Below are 19535 nucleotides of genomic sequence, written 5' to 3' on the forward strand. Positions count from 1 at the left end.
TATTAAGCGTGAAAACATTTTTAATGTTTAAAATAAAATAAATGTTTTGCATCTCCACTGAGATTTCGATGTACATATTTCCATGCACATCAAAAGAGTGATGAAAGAATGACTCCCCACGTTGTGCAACTGGACACATAACCAGAAGTATGTAGTCAGAAGGGGATTTTGATTAAGAGCAGATATTTTTGAAATGCAGCCAAAAATGCTAGTGTCAGAAGCAAAACTAACACATAATTTACCTGCAAACGAGAAATTACCTCTCAAAACATTTTTTTTTGCGTAATAAAGACACAAATCAAGATTTATAGTAAGCATGAGTGGTCGGAAAACATACAGACACAGGTTTGAAGGGAGCCCTGAGTCACCATAGATACGGTTTGTGTTTGTCTCTACACCTACTGCTCACCCCTCTGCACCAACTGTGAGAGATTCATATCTCGTCTGCCCTTCTTCTGACTCTGCCGCTTAGGTGACTGGAGGCTTTTGATCTCCTCGGCGTGATAACACCTTCTTTTCCTAGCCTATTTTTTGTTCCTCCTTTTCTTGCTGGACATATGACTAAGTGCGATTATGCACCAGCCAGTTCCGCTTGGAAGCTGAGCGAGTTGCTCGAGGGCACCTCGGCTTTTGTTGAGCAAATGGAATACAGTCTCCTTGTGTCGTCTTGGAGGGACTTGGCCGCTCAAACTGTGAACACATCATATGTGTAAGGGGTAATTGCAGTTAGTTTCAAATGGAATTTACCAGTAAATCAACTTTACGAGCGCTCTTCTCCTTCCTGCCGTACTGAAACTCAATCATTATCATGTTGCAGGTCGTGGCCTGGCAGTAAATGCTCACAGCCTTTCAGACACTAGTGGCTCCATTTCTCCGTTTGCAAGCAAACCTAATCTTGTGTTTATCACGTTGTCGTACTGTCTTTACTGACGCTATAGAGTGCTGAAAGGTTAACCAATGTTTGGGGGCCAACCTGGAAAATTAGCATCGTACTGGTTCCATTGGCTTTTGGATTAATGCAATTGGCAAAAGTAAAAAGCTAACATTAGGCTATGAACAGTCACATGACATCACGTCGCCACCTCTAGGCAACTAGAACAGTAGTCACATTTAGCCACTTTGCAAACCGCCTTTTTTGAGACGCTTAAAGTATTGAACGTTCTTTGATTTCCCTCTGCCTCCTTTGGTCAGACTCATGCGGGTCATGTTTCAATCTGTGCACACACAACCTTTTTTTTCACTCTGTGGGAGATCGTTGACAGGCACCCAGATTTCCATTTGTGTGTCGGACGTGTTGAGCCTCCATCTAGCAAGTTTACTTCACTGAGGTGGAGAAAACAGACACACGGTATAAATCGTGGATCTGGGTTGGACCGTGTTGCTCTCAGCAGCCTCTCAATCTTGAAAACAGATGACCTTGGTTGGATTGAACGTTTTTTTCTGATATCACAATGATGACGGATTACTTCCTTTTTTTAAAATTATTTTGAACTGATTTTTTTTTTTACTTGTACGAAATGGTGACTCTTGCATGTCCAAGTGCCGTAGTTTAATATTAGATCTGTTAATTATTTCAAGACAGCGATTTTTAAGTTCTAATGATGCAATAAGTTATAGTCTTTGATTCATTGCCAGAAGACAGGACCAGATTTTCTCCCGTTACTTATTTTATAAGTGTCCATCTTGATTTCAATTCATCCCTGACCCTGTCCAGAGCTGTCTGTCTGGAGTACGCTACCACCGTCTGCGCTCCATTCTCATGTCTTACCACGACAGGAAGACGTTCACACACAATCGTGGACGTCACAACCTTGATTCTGGCATTTTGCGATCATCAAGATTGATGCATTGTTACTTTGTCTGCTTCAGGAGAAGGTTCTGGCACAGCGTGCCTTCCATCTGGTCTGCCTCGTCCTGTCTGACTCAGATGACTGGCTCCGATGTGCCGTCTGTCTCCTCGGCCAGGGAGACGTCGGAGTTGGGGTTGGATAGCTGGCACCGAAGCCCAGCCATGCCTGTCCACCAGCAGGCTCAGTTTAAGCGACGGGGACATGCTGGCTACAAAGCGGTCATTAAGGAAAAATGTGGGCGCTGATTTTGTTCCACGCCATAAAAACCGGGGCACGGAGACGATGTATTGGTCGCCGTTCACCTGCCTGCTGGATGAAACTCCAAGTGACACTGAGTTGACTCGAGGCTGGTTGGGCTCACGCAGGTCAAACCAAAGGGACTGGGCCTCGATGCGGGTTTGATCACCACGTTGCCTTGTTGAAGTCAAGACTGGAGACAAAGCAGGCTGTGAAGTCTGGTGCGTCTTTAGCTTCTTTCTGTGACTAGATGAAAAGGGTGGGTTCGCTGATTGTTTGTGTTTTGATTGAATGCATGAATGCTACGTTCAACAGGCTGCAAGACATTTTCAATGGGAGCTGGTGACGCAACACTAACAAACTAGCGCCCGATGAGGCTAAAAAACAAATCTGGTCTCAACCTTTTTTTTAGCGCTCCAATGACGCGTTGACTCAACCAAGCCAATGTTTTACTTCCAGCCTGTACTGTAGCATTGTTTTTTTTTAAAATTAAAACATTTTTTTGCACGTATAGGTCTTGTATCTGGTTTCTCAGTCTTTTTAGATTGGATTACGTTTTATGCCTTGAAACCTTTTTTTATTTTTTTGTGCTTTTTCATTACCAATTGAATAATTAAAACGGACTCCGATTGTTAGAAGTCATTTTAGCATTAATGCACTTCCCCAAATATCACACCACGCCATACCGTATTGCAAGCAGTCATGACTGTGATGTGTTGGTGTTTATTCAGACTGCAATAAACACTTTTTGCGTGGAGCGCTTCTTCTATCCAGGTCACTCTAGCTGCTATGTCTTTTACCTCGCCTCCCTTGAAATATTTAAAGCGTCTTGTGAAAACTCCTTCTGCTTAGCTCCAGAGCATACCAAACTAAACAATTAAATTGACCTTGAAACAAGATTATTTTGTCCACCGCCGTCTCAGAGTTCAAGAAATGAACCCGAACCTCATCTTTTTAAGAACGAGAAGTCCTTTTGAAGTGCTCTGAAAAATGAGACCTGAAAGTCCATCTGCTGTTTGACGTGGCCAAAACCTCTAGAACTACGTCACAATAGACCTTTAGGTGGTTGTAGCCGCCGAGTCAGTCATTGGCCGTGTCTAGTCTACTACCGAACACTTTACGAAGTACACTGCAGTACAGTGCACTCTAATACAGTGCACTAACATCTGTAGTGCACTTCGTCGCTGATAAGCGCTGTATCAATATCTATCTATCTATCTTAAAATTACATTATATCTTTTTGCCTACAGGATTGCAAAATACGACAATATATTGAATCGTAGCACCTGTAACATGGTGCATATCTTATTGTCACAATTCTTGCCAATACACAGGCCCAAGAAAGTGTGTACCATATGGTCTGATTGCTGTTTGATTCCGGCCCTGTTGCACGTCATCTCCCTCTTTCTTCCCTAACTTTATGTCAGCTCTCTACTTCTTTTTCCCCTCTGAATAAAGGCAGAATATCTTCTGGTTTAATTTCTAGTACGTAGCCAATACTGAGTGGTTTCCACCTCAGCGAAGTGGTTTTCTGACTTGAATTAAGATACAGTACTCAAATTACACACTGGGCACCTGAATTTTGGTCTCCATAACTTGTTAGTCCCAGGATTGATCCCCACAACAGGGACTTTGTAGCCAACTTTTATTTTTTCTTCAAAAGTCATCATTGCTGCTCTCTTTATTTGGCCTCCGTTGGAGTTGCTGTTTGCTGTCTGGCACTGTAGTGAGCGCCGTAGATAATCAATTACTGCTGGAGTTCTTTGTTAAAACTTTTCCGGAGCCTTTGTTGTACAGTACAACTGTTGTTTTCTTAGATTTTTATTCTTCCTTTCCTTGTAAATACACCGGCTAACCACAGACCAACAAGCCAGTGCAACTCCTCCACAGATATGGCGGCCCACACTGCAGTCCCTGTGTAATCAGTTTACAAAGCAGCAGGCATGAAGTCCTCCCTGGCTCTCATTCATACACCAACTGCTCATCTGTATCCTCCATCCCCGCGCCCCTCCTCTCGCCAGCAGTTAATTTAAAAAGAAGATGATGAGAGTGAATATATTAGAGTGTGATTTAGAGGGTTGTCACCCTCTTCTGCTCCCTTCCTCCACATTACAGTCCATCGTGTTGTGTGTCTCTTACTGTTCCTCTGTGAACCTATGAAGCATCTTCATGCAGAAGCTGTACACTGCGAGCATTTGCCGGAATCCATTGGAATGACCATGGCGTGACGAGGGACATAATCACGCACACGACCAGCAACTCATTAGGCCAGTGACAGCAAACAGAAAACGGTGCCAGCGTTGCTACCCGAGCTGGGGAGGTATTGATTGGCTGCTCTCATCACGCCCATTACTTATTTCTGTGTGGAATTGACTGTATTCATACATTTGCTGGGTAAAGCACAAAAACACACACAAGCACTTCCAATTGTTCCAGTGTTTCCTCCTCTCTCTTATCCTCTGACCTTTTATTGCACCTCATAACCGTCTCCCTCTCCCTTTTATATTTTCTGTCGATATTCACAGCATAAATTGTCCGTTTTAAAGGCAAACGGGAACTAAATCAAAAGATTTAAATGGAATATCATATTGGCTCGATAATCATGTGAGCTTAAATCTTCCCCGGGACCTTCTTCTTCTCTAAAATAATATAGAGAACTGTCACACGTTCGAATATTTTAGAAAAGGGGCTCATATCATATCCTTTTTAGATTTAAAAATGTATATCCAGATCTGGTTCGATACCAGTCATTTTCCACATCGGCTGATACGACCTGATACCCGGGAATGAAGAAGGTGCACGGCGGTGTTAAACGTAGTCCTACCGGTATACGGATCGGGTAGCGCGTGACACATGTTGGTTCGAGACACATTCATGCTCAGCGTTTAAAAGGTGTTGATGCACTAGTTGTCTCAAGACGCACATGTAATCTTTGTGTGCAATTACATCAGCGAGCAATCTTTGGGAAGTAGACACTTACATTTGCCCCCCTGAGATTGAAGGCAGCTAAAGTGACACTGAAATCGACCATCTGTCTCCTCGTCAGGGAGAGAGGCTCCAGCAACTTTAACACAATATACTGCTGTAGTGCTTATCTGATCCCTGATCATTAAAACCATTTAGGGATTTCTCTTGGCCATGAGTGCAGATGAGCAAACGTTTGTCACGTGTTTACGTGTTTGTTGGTTCAAGGATTATTATAGCCTAAACAACTACATGGTTAATTGTTTTTTAATTGGTTGATAAATACACGTCAGATTGCTGGACCTTCATGCCATCACTACTCTACAGTGAACATGTGCCCTCATTCTGTAGATATGACATCATCTTTTCCTGACTTTCCCACTTATTTGTGAATGTTTTTGCTTGGACACGAATGATTGCGTAATGTTTTCAGGCACTGTAACAATGGCAATTTTTATTCTTGAATAACGAAATTCTTAGTTAACTAACGCACACAACTAATATTTAGCTTATTTTAACACCAGATATGTAAAACACAGAATCACCACTTCAGGTTTTATGTTTATCAAAGATATGTTTTCCTTGGAAATACGTCATTCTCGCTGCAAAAAGAATAAACAATTACGATTCAACAAATCTGAGTAGACTTGGACCAAAACTAGGGATAGACCAATACCCCCTTTTTCAGACCTAGTACTTACTTCAATTTACGTACTTGCAGATACGAAGTACCAATAGGAGTTAATCATACCATTTACAGTGAGAGCATTGACATTACAATCATCCCGAGTTGTTGCTAACTTTAGGGCTTTGCACTTCATTCAGCAGCTAGCTGGCAGGATCTAACTTTGCTCGGGTCTCTAGGAGTTGCAGCATATTTTTACAGGCAAATAAACTTTCCACAGCACCCTCGCACTTGTAGCACATACTCCTGACTTTCCCTCTCCACCCTGTGGGAGTGCTCGCTCCTACATTTCACGCAGCTCTCCTTGGGCCTTTTTCTTAATTAATACCAACACTAGTTTTTATTAACGTCCTCATCCACTCTTCCCTGTGGCAGCTGTCTATCTTATTACAGAGGGAGTCTGACTGCTCCCTTGAACCTCTGATGGAGAGAGAGAGGAGGAGGGAGAAGGGAAGAAAAATGAACTTAATGCACTCGACTCAAATGTACAGGAGAGCGAACACTGAGTAATGTATTTTTGCTCATTTCGCTACAGTTCAGCACACAGTGTGAGCTTGAGGATGATTAGTGTCCTCAAATGCCACAGTTTATGGTGTGCATTTTTACCCAGCGAACCTGCCTTGGACCAATCAAGGTTTGTGCCTCAGTTTTCCACTGGGTAGTCATGTACGTTGAGTTCAGAAGTAACCCTGGCATCAGGAATGAGGATTTACTGCTTCAACAACTTACGGTTATTTGAATATTTAATATTTCCAGCGACGGATTTTTAGCGTTCACAGGAACTTCCCCCCAGTATTTTTTTTTTTTTTTAATAAAAAAAAGGCAGGTACATTATTTTGGTATATAAGTGTAATATATTATGAAGTGAAATGTAGTAGTAGCAAAACAATATTCAATATAGTACATTAGTATTACACAGCAATATGTTATCTTATTGTATATTGTAAGTATTAAGTCTACAAAAAACACACATTATCTATCTGTACACTTAGGCATTGACTAAATAAAAAAAACGCATTTCCTCCATTATATGATCATAAAACTGATTTACAGCAGCTGACCTGTTGTAACAACAATTAGTGTTCCCAGGAAATGTAGCTCCACCCACTCAGCTTGTCAGCTCCTCGACGAGTGCCGGCACTTGAGCGGCGCCTGCCACTGATTCCCGGCCAACACGCCGCTGAGTTGCCACTGAGTCGCCACTCTCCTGGCACCTGGCTGACGCTTGCCACGGACTCGCCGCTGCCAGTGATCGCACTCGCTGTCTCTCCAATAAGCTTATGAATAAATCACCAGTGTGGGTGTGTCATAGGCCTGCAGGCTACAGCCCGAAGGCTGTGAATGTAGATAAAGCCGAAATAAGTCCACCAACAGACATTTGTGGACATGGCTCTCTGTCATTTGTTCGCCGAACCAGTGCCGATGTCGGCAACATAGACTGATGCATTTGCTGTGACGGTCGGGAGTTGGTTTCTTTGATTAAATTCAGAGTGGTGTCTTTCATCCTCATAGCCAGGAGACCCAGAGTTGGTTGACGCAAGAACTAAATCCTACTTCTTATTTTAAACCAAAATGCAAAAATCAATATCTGTTTTTCTAAGTTCCATTATGGCTAACAGGTTAGTGGCGTTGTGGCTGACATTCTGCCCAACAGACTTGCTCACTGGCTGTTTTTATGACTAAGCTGCCAGCGTTTACAGCCTTACTGACCCAGTAGTGTTGTGGGGCTGCTGCTGAGTCAGCAGCCCCACAACATCCCCACAAAAAGAAAAAGAGAGATTCTCATTCACAAATCTTCCAGTAGTGAGCTAGACCGGAAACTGCACATGTAGAAGGGGAATAGTGAGGAAAGCAAAAAGGGGCATGTAGGAGCTAAGAGGTTCAAGGGCAACTTAAAACTGTAGGACACAAATACTTTTCTAAACTATACTTCTTGGCCCATCAACACAAAGGCAACTGTACTGTTTGACAGAAATGACAACAAAACACATTAGGACACTATTTTGCAGGGTGCTACATTTGGTTTAGTCTTCAATGGTTTAACTGCTGCACAGGTTCCGGTTCAGCTCAATGCCAACTTGAACAAGGATAAAATAATTTAATCATCGGACTGAATATTATTCTCTGCCTTTACCCATCCTAAGTAATTAAGGAACAATGTGCTGCTCTTGCTGGATCTTGCTTCGACTTGCGAACTCTGGGGATCAAACCGGCTACCTTGTGGTTACAGGACGACCACTCTCCCCATGAGCTATTCACCCATTATTGTAGAACAAAATTTTAAAATCTCTCAAGCTTTGTGTTTAACCACAGACCTTATTTCAGGCGTCTAGAAATAGTATGCATTAAAAAGAAAACGCTGACTCGTCCAGGTTTCGGGGCTAATTCCTGCAGCACCCTATTTCCCCCCCAAGTCCTATGTTTGACTACATCCCAGTAATGAGGTGATATCCAGCTGAAGCAGCAGATGCGCCTTCTATCTGACGCACACAGTTCTGGCCAGATAGTCCACCATTCACTCTCTCACATTACAAATAGGCTGCACACACAGTCTGTATTACTCTGTATTTTCATCTGTCTCTCCCTGTTCTCTTTTTCATGCAGACAAACAACTCACACGTTCTCTCTCTCTTCTTACAATTATTCTCTTTCTTTGACTCTCTCTTACTTTCTCTTTCTCAGTTGCCTGACCGACTGGGTGGAAAGAATCACTTGTTTATCTCCCCCCGCTGTCCGTCAGGGGGCTTTTGCTTTGCCGTTGCCTAGCAACTGCAGCCGAAGCAGACTGTATGTGTGTGTGTGTGTCTGTGTGTCTGTGTCTGTGTCTGTGTGTGTGAGAGACGACATGTTGACACGGCAGGCTGAGGACAGACAGACTCGTGCCCGTCCTCGACGCTCCCCACCGCCGGAGTGCCTTTGTGAGGCCGGTTGTGGCACTACACACACCGTGGCATTGTTCAGAGAGAGAGATCCCACCGCTCCTCTGCATGTCACTGGCTGCAATACCATAATCCATTCTTGTTAATCTCAACCAAAGCTGTTTGAATGAAGAATTATGTTACATGAATGATTGCATTTTCATTTTCTGATGAATTACAGGTATTAAAAAATGAGGTGTGCAATGTCACGTCTATTTGGATCGATATATGGACTCGGTGATCCATAATCCATTTGACGCATAGTGAGCATATTGATACATATAATAATCATCTTTAAGATATGCCTTTATTTTTAAATCCCTGTGACATATCTGTGTCACCATTTCCCTCCTCACAAACCTGCGTCCGACAGTCTTGTGATAAAATTGTCAAAACATCACGGCAGACATTGTAGTATCAGCCAATATCATGTTTTTGTCAAAATAGATAGATATGTACTTTATTAATCCCCTAAGGGAATTTTTTTTGTCAAAGTAGCATCCCACATTTACAGACATCAACATCAATGGAGTAATCTATACAATAATCTATACAGTATTGGATTGTGTTACAACCGCCAAATGACCATTCAAAGAACATCAAAATGTATAAAGTCAAACACTGTCAGATCCTTAAGTCAAACCTTACTGGCTTCCTGGGATGAAGAAAACACCTCGAGACAAAAAGTCTTCAAAATCAGACTGGTGTCAAAATATCATATCAGAACATTGTGTCCTCAATTGTTCACAAGTGCGGCCTTACAGTCTTTAATTTACCGCTTTATCTCAAAATGATAGTCCAAATCTGGTCATGCTCGTTGTTGTCTCAGCATCACTTTCTCCTCTCGCACAGCCCCTCACATCGCCGCATCCAGTTTGAAGGGGCAGTCGAATGTGTCGCTGCATAAGGGGAATACCAGGGAATATTTCTCTTCCACTTTTGGAAGCTCCACTTTAGGTCAAGCAATCTTGACAATCGGGCCCAGGGGACTGCGGCATCCTCTGTCATGCCATAGGATGGAGAATTGTGTGTGCGTGTGCGCGCTGTGTGTGAGTCGTGTGTGTGTGTGCGCATGCGCGGAACAGTTCCAAAGCACTCCTCTCTCTTCCCCTGAAGCCCTGTTACCTGCGATGAGGGGTTGGGCAGGCAGGCAGGCATGTCTCTAGGGCATGTGTAGACACGTCTGGGGCATGAGTCGATCCTTCGGCTCGACACTGCCTCCTCCTGTCCAGCACTCACTGGTGGAGAGAGTCAGGAGCCCAGCTTTCTGTAGCCTCAGCAAGCCTCAGCCCTTTTTATTGTCTTCATTTTCACACCGCTGTTATTATCCGTTATGTAACCAGATTAAACCCCCTCCTCCTCGCTCCTCCGTCGGCCAGGGCTTATAATGAATGGGAGCGCGCTGTCTGCAGAGCAGCCTTACCTCAGATGACTCTCAGCAGTGTGCGTGCTGTGGGGAGAGATGACGTCACGCCGCCCCCTGTTGTAAATATTGCATCTCTCTCGCTCTTCCTCGGCTCCGGCTGACCTCACTTCACACCGCTTAAGACCTATATCCGCTCCCTCCCCCACAATCGCTCCCTCTCTCTGTTTCTATGTAGATATTCAGCTAATGGGCAGCTTTATGGTGTTACAGGCTTGTTGTCCCTCTCATCCATCTGTGTTGCCGGTGCCTTACAGCGATTGGTCAGAAGGTGTACGGGGAGGGGGAGAAAACGGTTTACTGGACCCTCTGCACATTTCATCTATCTCACTTTCACCCTGTCAGTAGATATGCTCGTTTCTGTCAAAGTCCCATTGAAGGCTCCAGCTGTGTGTGTGCGTGTGTGCCTGCATGTGTGTGTGTCACTGCATTCTGGGAATAACTCAACACAGTGAGTTGATTCATATTGTCCTTTAACACTGGGAACAGGGCCTGGATCAGTACTTGATACCTTTTTTAAGGTATCGATTGAGATAACCCAATGCCAGTATTATAGAAACCTGCAATCCATCGCTTTTGGTTCCCAGAAAAAAAATATGTAGGGTTTTGCTTTGGTCAATTGTGCGAAAAACCTGCATCTGTCCTTTGAGCTTATTTACTGTAGGTGCCCAAAAAAACCTTGAAGCAGAGAGAGACGAAAATGCTGCCTTATTGTGGCACTGATGTAAGGAGGTGGACTCTGTGGAGGACCTGATGTTAATAGCTTTGTTGTTGTCTTGCAGGCCAGAAAACGTGTCTCCACCTCCACGGCGTGTTCCCCTACATCTACGTACCGTATGATGGCCACGGCCAGCAGCCAGAGCGCTACCTGCGGCAGGTGGCCTTCAGCATCGACAGGGCCCTCAATGTTGCCATGGGAAACCCCGCCTCCGGTGCCCAGCACGTGTTCAAGGTGGTGCTGGTGTCTGGCATGTAAGATACTCTGGATTTTCTGGTCTTACAAACACAACCGAGCGGATGGAAGCAAGAGCCGTGTGAGACGGGACTGCAGAGCGCCTTTTAGTCAAACTCAATAAATAACAAAAGGGGATATCCTACCTTATAACACTGATCCAGGTTCATATATTAATGTTGTATCTCTTGTCTTTCAGGCCTTTCTATGGCTACCATGCTAAGGAAAAGCACTTTATGAAGATCTATCTGTACAATCCTCAGATGGTCAAAAGGTAAGGTTACGCCGGATCGATACGCTGAAACGCAAATGGAGGTGTGTGTGTGTGTGTGTGTGTGTGTGTGTGTGTGTGTGTGTGTGTGTGTGTGTTAAATGTGCATGGGGACGACGATGAGTTATTTGCCAGAGCGATCTGCGTTAGAGGCGACAAGGTGAGTAGAGTTGTGCAGCTGAATGATTGCCTGGCAAAGAGCCGAGTGATTCACATGGAGGGAGAGACAGTGAAGGGAAAGAGAGAGAGTGGCTGGAAGAGGGAGGGAGGGAGGGAGGGACTGAGGGAGAGAGCAATTGACCACGGTAACAGCCAATGAAGAGAGATTTTAGGGAGGCGAGATGGAAGCAGAGGGGGGTGAAAAAAAGGATGAACTAGCCGAGAAGAAAGAGAAGAAGAGGAGACTTGGAGTGGCAGGTCTGGCCTGTCCTCCTCAGCCCCTCGTCTCTGATCAGCCAGTCAGGGATCTGACCTTTTTAAAGGGGGCCAGGTCTTCGGGAGACGGCGCTTAAACAGCTACACAGCGAGCGGCGCTTCATTTAAACCACCGCTGTAACTGCACGCAGTTCTGTGGTTGAGTAGGGTTCTGTTTTTTCTATCTTTGTGGACGTTCAAAATATATTTTAATGAAAGGCCTACCTTTTTTATATATTTGAAGAAGCATTCTGCAGATTCTAAATGTCAAAGGCAATTTGATGACATCTGAGACTGTAAAGGCAGTTGTAGAATATCTTGTGTTGCTCTGAATAAGCAACGGATACTGCGATATTGAGTCGACACTTACTCAGAGAGCTACATTGGATATCTGCGACAACAGGGCCAATGCATTCAATTCAGCTCGTTTAAATATTATATATAGGTTTTACATTTGGTCGTTTTAATTGTTTTTTGACCAATTTGGTGTCCCACGTGTATGATTTATTTTTTTTATAAAAATTATAACGGTTATTGGGACTGAAAAATATACATGGTTAAAAAATATCAAAAAATCAGCTTTGTCAAATCTGAGAAAACTATTCATGATTCAAAAAAAAAAAAAAAAACAGAAACAGAATTCATGTGATTTTTAAAAACGGTGGCTTTTCTTTCTTTAGACAGTAAAATATGATCCAGAAAGTCCAGTTGCAGTTACAGATTTGTGTTTCGGCTTCTTCAAACAGTTTGTTTCACCCAGCCAGGATTGTACAGCTCTGGAAAGTTGTCGTGGCGGCAAGGTGAGCGGTGCTAGAGTTGCGAAAATATCTCACGGGAATACTCGCCCTTTCTTCAATGGCCAAGGCAGCGTCTTGTCAGATGACAACGCGTTCTCGTTTGAGTCTCGTGTTAAAGTTGCATCGCAAAAACACAAAGAAAACCATCGACTGTAGCGATCAGTAGCACCCGCCTCAGACTAACCGCCATTCATTGATTTCAAAGAAACAAACTAATTATCCGCTATTCCATTGTGGCCACACCAAAAAACAACTAGTCATTGTGAAGGTGAGAAGAAATAACTGCTAGATGTGTGTAGTAAGCGCATTAGTAAGCGTCTGCGAGGTGACCAATGTGTTTCATGATGAAATATCTTGTGTGTGCTGCAGGGTGTGCGAGCTGTTGCAGAGCGGAGCTGTGATGAACAAGAGCTACCAGCCTCATGAAGGCCACATCCCCTACCTGCTGCAGCTCTTCATAGACTACAACCTGTACGGCATGAACCTGCTTAACTTGGGGGCCGTCAAGTTCCGCAGAGCCCCGAGCAAAGGTAAGGAACAAAAGGCGACCACTTAGCCTTCAACTTGATGACTCATAGATAGCTTGTTTTCCATCATGCAACACAGTGATGTAATGTAGTTGATAAATGGCTCCTTTTGTGCGTGTTCCTGCATTTTTACGGCTGACATGGCTTCCACTTTTTGTGTGTGACATGCCTGCACTGTCATTTTAGAACACACTGCTCTCTCTTTCTTGTCTCTTGCTTGACGGTGTATCGACAGATGAGTTTCTCCCCGCTCACTGCCTTGTCCCCCGTTCCCAACGGGGTGGAGAGCAGTCCAGGGGACGCCGCCATGCCTCCTTGTGTCATAACCAATTAGTCTTCAGCTCACCTCAGCCTCAGTTGTCTTTTGGCAGCTCTCTCTCTTTTTATCCATTGTCGTTGTCCCCCCACCCGTTCTCTCTCTCTCACTCACTTGCTCGCTCGCTTGCTTGTCCGTTTTCTGCTTACCAAGGAGGCAAAAGTCAAATAGAGTGGAAGCACACTGCCTCCTGGAAATCAGTCCAGGGAGTTTCTACAGAAACATGAGATTGTTTAAAACACACGGTGTGTGTGTGGGTGGCAGGCACTCTACTCTGTCTTGTGTCTGCCTGGGTGACGATACAGATATCTACAGGCAGGGGCCGACTGGGAGAAAAAAGTGGCCCGGAGATTAATGTCAGACCGGCCTACCTAAAACATGACACAACACATTGCCCATGCAATCAATGCATCGTGTGTGTGTGTGTGTGTGTGTGTGTGTGTGTGTGTCTGTCTGTCTGTCTGTGTGTTGAAGGTGCATTACAAAACAATAAGTTAAGTAACATAATAGTATACATAATAATAACATGTGAATAAAAAACAATATCAGTATACTCCTTTTTAAAGGATTTACGTGTTGGTGCCATGCTGTTGAATCACGCTCAAAAACGTCTTTGTATGTGAGCGAGTGACGCAACGTCCCCTTGGTATCGGGCTGCACAGAAAGAATGAAAAAAAAAGTTTTTATTTTTGAAAAAACGGACCGGATACATCCGTCTGTGCATCTGAGCCTCTTACTCTTGACACATGTCAGAGGCTACGTGAGACCGTTACCCCAAAAATGAAACTTAAATGTACGTTTAAAGTCTGCCAAAGTGCCGGTGTTCTGGATTAAAATCCAGGCAGAATGTCCTCAAATCGCACAAAAGCTCTGAAAACCTGTAAGCAACATCTTAACCATGAGTGGGAATACAGATCGCAATTAGTAGTGTTGCATGCTGGGTATGGAAACCATGAGTAGGAGTACAGATCGCGAGGAGTAGTATAAAAGTCAGTCAGTGTTGCTTTGAGTTTAATTTTAGAGTAAATTTAACATGTTCTGTGAACCACGGAAACGTAGCCGGCCCGTCAGCCCGGGGATTTCCCCGGTATCCCCAATGGCCAGTCCGCCCCTGTCTACGGGTTTCTGCTGATGCCAGGCAGAAGTCGCGTGCGTCACTTTGGCGTTGGGGACGCTCGTCAGGCAGATGTTGGCTTTGTCCAGCAGCTTTTCACCCAGTTTAAAAAAAAACGCATTGTCATCTTCCCATCATCTGGCATGTTCTTGTTTACCGTCTTATGTTATCTGGTCTGCAAACAGGTGCATTTATATGTCCAACAGAGACAGTGGCATAAGACCAATATCCACTCTTATTAGATGTGATAGCGCAAATATTTGAGTCTGCTAAGAGTTCACCATGCCAGCCATGCAGCTGGTTCATCAGAGCTTTCCCTCCAAAGTGGTTGTATTACTGGAGATGTAGGTACAAATATAGCATACGTAAGTATAAAAGAAATGAAGATAGTGTCGGAGCTCTTTCACTATAAAACAGTGCCATTTATGTCCACGGTAGCTGTTGTTCAGCGAGAGTTCTCACTTCAAGAAAGATTGCATTTGCACCGGCACCGGGGAGCCATGACATGATCCCGTCGCTTTCACTGCTCCGTCATTTAGCTTGTCTTTAACCCGGCAGATGAATTGGTTTGAAAGATGTTGTCCCATGCATGAACTGCCTCTTTGAAAGTGGGGACACGGGGTGTCGGTTCTCCGGCCAGTGAACCTAACAGTCACTGGGCCTCTCACAGTGGGAGTTTCATACTTAAGGGGGGTTTCCTCCTCAGATCTCGGGTGAACCCGACTCTTACATGCGCGTCTCCACTTCTTCCTGATGGAGACTAAACCCTCTGATTGCTGACTCTGTTTGATCACGGCTTAGTCCTAAACTCAGACCAGTTCCCCTGCTCATCATTGATAATCAGACCCCTCCCCTCCTACTACCTAGAGGAAGCATCTAGCCCAGCAGGGCCGTTGTCACGTGTGAGGGCATTAATGATTCAGGGCAGGAAATTCCACACTTGACTTTAATAAACTTCTTTTCTCTTCTTTTTTAAAATCCTCACGCTTGACTCCCCTCCGACTAAAGCCAAGTTCCCATGTTTGATCCACCTCTACGCTGATGCAATCAATGGAATCAATGCAACAAAGAAACTAAAACACCCAATAATAGGTACACCTGTTTACATTTTGGGCTCCCCCCGAGCTCAGACTTGAAAGCAAGTTAATCTGGGATAAAGTGGATGAATGATAAAAGAGTTTGGGCTGGTAAAAAAGGGCTTGTTGGAGATGAATAGAGGCCGTTAGTGTGTTTTTGAAGTCCACTGCACAGCTTGAACACTCAGCTTCAAAACTGTTCAAGTGTCTAAAGTACAAGTACAATGCTTGAAATGACCCACGGGACAAAGCGATGGTATCAAGGGCTTCTCATTGTACCGACCTATACTTTAGCAATCGTTGATAATAAGTCCAAAATCAGAATAAGGTCTAGCTTTTTGTGCGTTTTTGCTCCCCCAAATAAACATTACTTTTATAAACGTAAGTTGAATATTTCTTCATGTGAAAAGCAAGTGAGGATTGTGCTTTTTTAGCTTCCCTACTGATAAGAGCTCACACTACTTGGCGATTTATGATTTGTGTTTTCCAGAAGACGCAGTGGCGGTCCCATACAGGCCGACTCCCAGCGGGTGTCCCAGCGTCAGCACCTGGAAGAGCCCCTGCACTTCCAAACTCAGCGACAGCACCCTGGGCGGCACGTTTGTCCGCTGGGAGGAGAACACTATACCCTGGTAAGTCCCGCCTGTACAGGCCTCTCCTGCATTAGTGACTGCAAGAGAATTTCCTCGTCACCCCTCGTTCCACAACTCTCTCCTCATAGGTTGCCCTGTCTCGGTCTTTGTCCAACGGATGAGGTCTTTCTGAAATGCTAATATCCTGTAATTGGCACAACCTGTGGGGAGATCATATGTATGTGTGTGGGTCTGTCTGTCAATGGCTTATCTTGCATACTACTGACCAATCAGCATTCTTGACTGTTTTCATACCTTCATCGAATGCCGAATCCTCACTGGTTCAGACCAGCTGGTCAGGGCCGCAAGTGATCAACAAGTGCTTCAGTTGCGGAAGGCATATCAGGCAATCGGCCAAAAACAAGTCCTCCCGACAGTAGTTGCTGCAGTAGTCCAATTCTAGTCTTTGATGTGGTTCTAAAACTGACATCCTTATGCTACGGAGCATCAGAAGATTAATTCCACAATCCGATATGTTATGATCTGATTGGGCACGTTTCAAGATGAATAAATCCCAGCATTCGTTACCTTTGCCGCTATCTTGACTGTAAACTCAATGCAAGGGTCTGCTGGTGTCCACATGACCTAAATGTGTGCACACAGTGTTTTTATTAAGTGTTATTGATGTTCATTTTTGAAGATGTTTCTTTCCCCCTGTTCTCACCAATCTTCTTGTGTCAATATGTTAATTATACAAATTAATAGCAATAACTGCACTTTAATTCATGTCTCTAAAATAAAATGGTGTCTGACAAAAAAAGCCACAAAACTTTCTCTATTCTTTACATTAATTCTTATCCAGCAATACAACGTGACTTCCTGTCGCACCTCTTGAAGCATCTTAACAGCACTGGTTTCCGTCTCCCCGCAGCTTCCTCGTCTTGGATGAGGTGGCGAGGCAGAGCACCTGTGAGCTGGAGGTCGATGCTGTGGCTGTAGACATCCTCAACCGCCTGGAAATTGAAAGTAAGACCACTCGGGTTAACGCTCCCACCCGCTGTACCCCCTCTAACAGCCTTGGCCATCGTATCCTCTAGTTTTTCAGTGATTACCCCCTGTAAAATTAGTTTTTTCAGCCATGTACCCCCTGACAAGGGTTGAAAAATAATGTAATACACAGCGCTGTGCCATCAGTGTCTGATTTAACATAGAATATATACAATTAAGTTCATGAACTTGCACTATTTTATTAAATATTTCTTTAATAGCTATTTTTAAAGGATGTTTTATCTCACAAACCCCAAGAGTGCTTTTACAACCCCAACCCCAAGGGATATACCACCCCACATTTGAGAATCACTCCTCTAGACACAGGCATAGGAATGAGACAGAGGTGTGGGGGTTATAAAGGTGGAAGGTTGTCTGCTGAATCATCAGCACCTAAAATGATGCATGTTTAGCTTAGAGGACCTCCAACAATCTCTGCACATCAAATACATTACCAGCCATGAGCATCAACACTATGGCGCCACCCTAACGCCTCCAGTCACAGGGGTGAAGGGAGGGGAGGAGAGTGGAGAGGGGAGTAGAGGGGGAATCCAGGATATTTCACGTAAACTGAACAAAACCCAGAAAGCAGGATGCCGTTATCTGACAAAGCAACGCACACCCAGAACACATGCAACTTTTGCTTGTGTTTGGTTATGCATCTTTTTGCAGAATGTGCCTAAATCTCAGGATTTAGGGACTTTGTCTTTATGCTCTTTGTTGCTTCTTTCAGTTATTTTTCTTTCCTTTTCTTGACACAAATGAGATTTTGGCTTTGGCTCTTCAGTTGAAGCCAACCACAGCTGTGCAGTTTACTGCTGGTACATAGTTTGTTGGTATTAAAGTCAAACATTTCTCCAGCGGGTACATTGGATGCCACACGTGTGCAGTGTTTGTTGGTGCAGCTTCTAAAAGAGAAGTTCAGTAAACATGTCCTTGTCAGTATGAGGCCCTCCAGTTCTGCCGAGTGTTTTTTTTCTCCCTCCGTTAGCTTGCATGGAGGCTGTAAGTACTCAGTTGGTCCTTATGACTTAAATCAGGCTGGACTCGTAAACCACAACAAGCATATGTAGAAAAGGAGAGGCCTCTCCGGGGTCGGGCAGTGCTGGTGTTCTGACTCATACTTTCCCATCTGCTCTCTAGCTGTGAACTTAATCCAGCCGGTTGAAAATGTACCTACAGTATGAATGGGTTTAGTTTTACAGTTTGGTCCGGCAACGCTTTAATTCATTAAAATAAACATGCGTCTTTCTTGTCGGTTAAAAAACTCCTCATGTAAACATCAATGGAGCCTGATTAATATTGTTAGCTGACCCACTATGCTCTGACTCTCCCCTGTTTCCAGATCAGATCGGCAGGAACCCAGGCCTGCAGGCCATCTGGGAGGATGAGAAGCAGAGGAGGAGAGAGAAGAACCAGGTCTCCCAGATAGAAACCCCTGAGTCACAAGGTGAGCTGACCCCCAGTGAGAACGGTTCTAAACATACACTTTGCTGCTTTTTTTCCAGTGCTATTATAACTGCAAATGATAAGAAACACATGATATAAAATAGAATCTTAGCATCTTAAGTGTTGGATAAACAAAAGAGAGTGGAGGTTTTGAAACATGTAGGTATAAAAAAAAGGGATGGGAATGCCCTTTTTAAATATTAAATATTCAAAACTCAGCTAAAGTGAGCTGGGTTTCCTTGTCTTATCCGAACCACTTCTCCTTGACCACAGTGCACAATGTCATGATGTCGAGGAAAGATGCAAAGTGTAAGGGGCGCCAACCGCAAATGTCGCCACCGCAAAGAACTATGGGACGGCATTATTTCCTTTCCTTTCCGAAAGGCTGGTCCAGTGTATCATCTGCTAAAGCCTAAAAGAAAGGAGGCATTGAAGCACCGTTTCTTAGCATTTAGGGAATTCAACCAGCTTTTATCGTGTCTGCCGCTGAAATACTTGCAGGTCATTTCACTCTGTTAGGAACCTTCCTAATTGTCGTGTTTAAGTGATTATAACTCCACTGACAGAGACCACTACTGGCATGCTAAATGACAATTACTGGCCACAATGAAGCGGAATGTGGTAGGAATCTGCGGTCTACAGGAACGAGGAAGCGCACTGTTGAATCAGTTTGTCTGATGTTTTCCAGATCGTGGGCTCGTCACTTCGACGGAGAGCGAGAAGATCTTCATGAAGAGATTTAAGGAGATCCTGAAGGAAAACGAGTTTGACATGTAAGTAAACAACTTTGATTTTTCTAAAGTCACTATTGGACATTTTTCCCTTTTTTCACTCAGGAAAACCAGAGTCACTGGCAAGGAGCTGGAAATTATGAAACAATGCATTTCCAAATAAGCACACAATGCTCCCAGTCCCATCAGCGG

General features: G+C 44.1%; 1 protein-coding gene across 1 annotated transcript in view; it reads left to right on the forward strand.

Annotated features, from left to right (window-relative positions):
* Positions 1-19535, forward strand: part of rev3l (REV3 like, DNA directed polymerase zeta catalytic subunit) — a 58768-nt gene that overhangs the window by 10331 nt on the left and 28902 nt on the right. Inside the window, exons 2-8 of the mRNA XM_068576556.1 lie at positions 10860-11049; positions 11229-11303; positions 12881-13041; positions 16035-16176; positions 17048-17142; positions 18509-18613; positions 19301-19385. Coding sequence (XP_068432657.1) covers positions 10860-11049; positions 11229-11303; positions 12881-13041; positions 16035-16176; positions 17048-17142; positions 18509-18613; positions 19301-19385 — 853 coding nt within the window. The remainder of the gene's footprint in view (positions 1-10859; positions 11050-11228; positions 11304-12880; positions 13042-16034; positions 16177-17047; positions 17143-18508; positions 18614-19300; positions 19386-19535) is intronic.

This window comes from Clinocottus analis, unplaced genomic scaffold (genome assembly GCF_023055335.1).
Source record: "Clinocottus analis isolate CAN_PGR_092001 unplaced genomic scaffold, fCliAna1.0.p SCAF_15, whole genome shotgun sequence".
Classification (NCBI taxonomy): domain Eukaryota; kingdom Metazoa; phylum Chordata; class Actinopteri; order Perciformes; family Cottidae; genus Clinocottus; species Clinocottus analis.